Genomic DNA, 6,000 nt, shown 5'->3' with positions numbered 1-6,000 from the left:
CTTTGGAAGCCTGGCTGTAATGGAGTGTACTGTTAAGAGACTGTAGAATCTGCCACTCCCTAGGCACGAAGAACTTTGGTTTCTGGTCATCCCCTACCGGAAATATTGGGAACTCTCCCCAGCTCGGCAACCTGAGCAACCCCGTTCCCATGCATATCCCAGGACTTCTGTTTCTTCTTCCAGGCCAATCCCAGCCACAAGGAACTACCTGAAAAGGGGGGTTGTACCTACTTTCAGGTATTTCAACCACCACCCTATACTGAGGAAAACTTGAAGAAACTTGGTTCAATTACTATCCATTAACCACGGTATTGGTTTTTTACAGACTTGAGGCACATCTGCTGTTGCCAGACTGCCTCTGTACTACAATGCTATTTTATGAAGAAAAAATATGAAAGGTCACCTAGCTTTCAAATCACCCCCATGTTGTTGACTCAAACGTAAACAATTATTTTTATTATATTCTTCCTTTTTGGAGGTGACTGAATTATTATATTAATATAGCACATTTAAATGTATCTTATATGCCTTCATTTGCTTTTTATTCTCCTAACATGAATTCTGCATAATTATCAGTTATTTTATAACAGAATAAACCTAAGGAACATGTATAACTCCAAAGTTATCTGACACCTTTAAAAAAGGTCACCAAAAATATTTTGAGTAATACAAATAGCACCCTAATCAGAATCCTTTAAAAACTGAAAGTAGCAACCTTGCAAGTTACCCTTAAGTTTTTAAGTACCTGAATGTACACCTTCCTTCCCACCCAAGGCAAAAACAGACGACAGGTTACTGTTTCTTTCCAATAACATCTAGGTCCCTTTGTTAAAATTCACTAGGCAGTCTAAGATTAGTAGGAAATCTTTAGCAGACACAAAAGATGAAAGATGAAACTGCAGCAAGAGAGCATGGCAAATCCAAAAGATCTATTAGTGCATAAATCTACTGGAAAATAAACAACAACAACAACAAAAGAGATAGAAAGAATTAACAAGCTACAATAAAAGTTATGTCTTTAAAGCAGATTATAACAGGGTGGGAAATGTTTAATATGTGTCCTCCTGAAAAGCAGTTACCATCTTTTAAATTAAAAAAAAAAAAAAACAGCTGGTATATTTCACAGCATCTAGATTTATTTATGGTATAAAGCCATAGAATTGTAATAGTATTACTCCTTTCCCACCCTGGCAGAGAATAAACATGAATTCAGAAGCACAGTGGAGTGAAAACAAAGAAGAGGAGAGAGAAAAGGCAGCAGAGAAAGACAGAAAAGGTGAATACAGAGCTACAGAAGTGTTTATTGAGCATGCTACAGAGGTAAGCAGAGTACACACAAAAGGAAATTAAACAACCATCAAACCTCCCAACTTTGTTAGAAAATTAATTTTTAATTGTGCCGCTTTCAAACTATACTGAATTTTACATTTCTAAAGATGTAAAAACTCAACTAATAGAAAATATACATGACCATTCTGTCTACATAGATAACAGAATCTATGAATCTTGAAACTAAGTACATCAATTTCAAAAAGTATTGGTCATTTAAACAGAATCAACAATTCAGATTGACAAGAACTGTTCAAATTAATTTGACCTGTAGATTCTGAGCCATGTTTTTATTAAAGTCAGATCTATTCCTAAATACAAAATATTTTGAAGATTTATTAAAACTGAATATTACAATGCAAGGTAAATTAAGACTAAAGGCACATAAACTTTGGTCCCACCTGGTTGTCAGTTTTAGAAAACTGCCACGAAATTAATCTTCCTGCAAATTTTCGCAGTACACTTTCTTTATCTTTGAAAAATACATGCACCAGTTCCTGAACTAGCTAGACCAGTCTGCACATGCTCAGAAATCCACAACCATATTCCAAATCTTAATTACAAACTAAGGATGGCAATATATATTTAAATGCACGTAAGTCATGTCAACTTCAAAAACATCTACGAAAAATATTCAGCCACAAACAAGACATTACTTAGTGCTGACATTTATATGATACGTCCCACAAGAGTGTGTACAAAAAGGTTAAGATTCCACAATGCTTTCCACATAGGGCTCAAACTTACAGAAATCACTTTGTTGTCTTAAGAAATTAATACTCTGCCTCTTGTTAATTTTAACTAATGCCGACATTCATAACTGAATCTAGACCAGAATTGTGAGATACAAAAGGCCAATGTTTTTTTAAAGCAATAAAGCCTAAGGTAGTAAAAACTAAAAAATGCTGCTTTATTCTTTCAATATCATGTATCTTCTTTGATTAAATAGAAAGAATGTGACAAGCCAATAATTCAAAATAAGTTCCAAGCAGGAGAAACAAAAACTTAACCTTTTTACACACCCCTGCCTAAACATATTATAATTCCCATATAACAATGTGCCCTAGAAAACCAATTCCTTTTTTCTAGTAAATGCACAATAGCAACACTAGTTTTCCTTTTTAAGGCACGTATGTCAACTAAGTTGAAAAAGGAAAGTAAAATTAAACTGAAATTTTAAACAGACAATAAAAATGGCTTCCCTATAGAACAGATGAAATATAGCAGTTAACAACTCTGCCTTTACATACGCCATTTCATTTTATAACCAAGGAATGATAACAGCATGAAAAAAAAAAGGAAACAACAAAATAATCAAACTCTGGTCCCCACTTTTCTGAACAGTCAATAGGTGATGACACCAAACAACGTGATTCACCCACAATCTTCATCTCTCCTTTTTTAAATTGTTGACTTGGAGAAAGATACTCTCAGATGATGGTTTTCACCAAGGTTATAATTATGAAGATCAATCAAAGCCTGGATAGCTTCTTCCACTGTTGCCATCTGAAGAAGAGCCATTTTGTGATCTCTTCTGAAACAAAATTATGAAATTAGATACTTCATAAATATTAGAAAGGGCTTAAATACTTGAATTTTGCCCACTCCAGAATCAAAAATTTCATAACCAAAAGAAAAAGTAGAATAAAATAGAAATATTTACTTGAAGAAAATTTTTACTTCTACCAAGTCACTAATTTAAAGACAAGAAAGCTTGCTTACTGAAAAAACTTGAATGCTTTCACAGTGCCCCCAGTGTTCGCAAACAGTGTTCGCAGATCCTCTTCTGCTACTGAAGGACTAGAAAAATTGGATGCAAAAAAAAGTAAATATTAATAACAGATTTTATATTTTATCCTTAAAACATAGATCCTTAATAAACTCCAGTTTTAATACTTACGGGATATTGGATAGGTGAAGGGTTGCAGAAGGAGGAAAAATGTTCTGAAAATTTTTGGATCCAGGTTTCTTAAAACGATGCAATGGAGAATTACCAAAATCTTTCGTTAGCCCTTGATCATCAAGTCCCTCTCGAGGTAGCTGTACAGTCTGATGCTTAGACAAAGTAACACGTATAATTTTTCCATACATTTTCTGTCCATTAAGATGGTTCATGGCTGTAAGAACAAAGAATGCCTATTAAAAAACATTAACAGAGTTCAAAGCAAAATTAGTTTGTATTTTAAAACAGTTCAAAATCTGAATTCTCTTATGATTTTAAAATCAATCATGAGTTTACTATAGCCATTGGTGACAAGACTTAATTTGCACTAGACAAGGCATTTTGGCAAAAAAGCCAGCTTCTTTCATAGAATGAAAATCCAGATTATAAATATCTCTCTTCCTTGACAATCCTGCTGATAAATCATATACTTAGAGGCCCAAGAAAGAAACTCAGTACTCATCTATAACTTCTTCCCCCTTCTGCTCCACATCCTAATTGCCCAGTCCTACGATATTCTTCCTCCCATAAGTATCTCTCAAATTCATATTCTCTCCAGTTCCCCACTTTCACTGCCATTATTTATTTGTTTATTTTTTTTGTGAGGAAGATCAGCCCTGAGCTAACATCTGCCAATCCTCCTCTTTTTGCTGAAGAAGACTGGCCCTGGGCTAACATCTGTGCCCATGCTCCTCCACTTTATATGGGACGCTGCCACAGCACAGCCTGAGAAGCAGTACATCGGTGCGCGCCCGGGATCTGAACCCTGGGCCGTCACAATGGAGCACTCGCACTTAACCACTATGCCACGGGGCCAGCCCCCTTCACTGCCTTTATTTTTGATCTGAATCACTCAGTCTCCTAATTTGTCTTCCTTTTGGATTATTCTCTAGTTTTCTCCAATCCATTCTAAACACAGCAGCTGGATGACCTCTGTAAATTGCAAATCTGATCATGTCATTATCTGCTTAAAACCCTTAGGGATTAAGTCTAAATTCATTTTTTAACACGGCTTGTACCTTTCCTAGTCTGATCCTAATTTCTCTCTCCAGCCCCTCTGAACAGATATTTATTGATGATGTATAATACCAACCATTTTGTTAGTGCTGAGAATCAAGTGGTAAGACAAGAACCATCCCAGCCCTCATGGAACTTACAGTAGCTTAGTACTGCACTTCTTGCACTTGAATGCTCCAGCTATACAAAACATTATTTCTTTAAGTGCCAGTTTTTCTTCCCTTTAGTCCTGTGTGCATGGTGTTCTATCTGTAACAATTTCCTGGTGTTCTATCTGTAACAATTTCCTATCTCCTTCACTGTCCCTCCTGGTCTACACATCCTTTGATGTTACTTCCTCAGGAAGACCTTTCTTCATTCTCTGGAAAAGTTAAGAACCTCACTAGATATCCCCCATACGGTATCCTTTACTTCCTTTTAAATTCACCACAATTTATTTTAATTATCCTCCTACAGACCATTGTCCCTACCCCAGCACACAGCACAGTGCCTAAGAACATTACGAGGCTACTTCTTGAGGTAGCAGTTGGGTTATTTTTAACCTAAATAAACTGGTCTGAGACTGAAGAACAGTTATACGTTGTACATCTTATTCAGTAGTCACAACAACTAAAAAAGACTATTTTATAAGTCATATGCTTGAGCTAAAGTGAAGGTGTGATTTGACTACTCAAATCAGAGTGTTAAGAGCAGAGAGGTAGAGGCATGTGGAAGGGCAGGGAACTGTGAACAGAATCCCCACTCTCAGAATGTTTTCAATTTGATTAGTACACCATCGTCCACAGTCTGACCCAGGAGATACCCAGAATTAAAATCGTGCCTCTTGTCATACTTACTTGTATAGAATAAACTAGTTAAATATAAAACAGGCTGGAAAAGGAAAATGCTGTAAAAGTATAAGACACCATTCAGAAAAGATTCAAAAGTCAATTTTTTCACTCACAGCTTCCCTCATTTGTAAAAAGTTTACTCTTCCTGATTGTTTTACCGCAGAGCTATATATTTGTAATAGTTTTTCCTTAAATTTTCAACTGAGGCTAACAGAAAAAAATTCTCTCTCAGGCCTGAATTTCCTCTCAGTAGTTTCTTACTCTGCATTTCACATATACTGATAAATGTAAACTTACACTTAGAAAATCAACTCAATTATTCATAGCGATGGTACATAAACTCCTTTTTAATAAAATTTACTTGAATTATAAAATATTTTTCAAGTTCTGTAATTCTATTGTTTTAAGTGAACAGAACTTTGCTAATGATAAAGTGCTATTACCTCCCACGACATGTGTTGTAAGGAATGAATCTTGGGAATGAAGCGGTATAAATCAGACTGAGGCTGTGATAAGAAAGCTGTCAGTGCAGCTTTGGAAAGTTATGAAAAGACTGCACAAAAAGCTGAGCTTTGAAATATTGAAGGGCAAGAATAAAAAAACTGTAAGTTCTAGGCATAATAACTGTACAAGGAGGAGATGGATAATAGAGAAATGGGATTAAAATAAAGCAAAATAACCAAACAGCTACCTGAGGAAGTAGCCAGGTAATGAGAGTGATTCTAGTCAGCTGATTTTTGACAAAAGTGATCTAAAGTGGATGGGGTTGGAGGAGGAGGGGTAATTAGAATATCAAGGTTTTTAAGTTAAAAAAGAATGCTTGTCAAAAAGTTAAGTACATATGTAATGATTAAACAAAACAAAGCAGGAGATTATTTGAAT

General features: G+C 35.4%; 1 protein-coding gene across 5 annotated transcripts in view; it reads right to left on the bottom strand.

Annotated features, from left to right (window-relative positions):
* Positions 1 to 1,371: 1,371 nt before the first annotated feature.
* The window catches only part of PTBP2 (polypyrimidine tract binding protein 2), a 71,273-nt gene continuing 66,644 nt past the window's right edge, over positions 1,372 to 6,000 (bottom strand). For 3 of the 5 annotated variants that reach the window (XM_058538597.1, XM_058538600.1, XM_058538602.1), the window contains exons 12-14: positions 3,230 to 3,446; positions 3,052 to 3,129; positions 1,372 to 2,863 (exon numbers count right to left, since the gene is read on the bottom strand). In XM_058538597.1, the coding sequence (XP_058394580.1) occupies positions 2,731 to 2,863; positions 3,052 to 3,129; positions 3,230 to 3,446 (428 nt within the window). In that variant the 3' untranslated portion in view covers positions 1,372 to 2,730. The remainder of the gene's footprint in view (positions 2,864 to 3,051; positions 3,130 to 3,229; positions 3,447 to 6,000) is intronic. The other 2 variants (XM_058538599.1, XM_058538601.1) reach the window with 1 other exon arrangement.

This window comes from Diceros bicornis, chromosome 4, assembly GCF_020826845.1.
Source record: "Diceros bicornis minor isolate mBicDic1 chromosome 4, mDicBic1.mat.cur, whole genome shotgun sequence".
In the NCBI taxonomy this organism is placed as follows: domain Eukaryota; kingdom Metazoa; phylum Chordata; class Mammalia; order Perissodactyla; family Rhinocerotidae; genus Diceros; species Diceros bicornis.
This window is presented reverse-complemented; position numbering and strand designations above follow the sequence as displayed.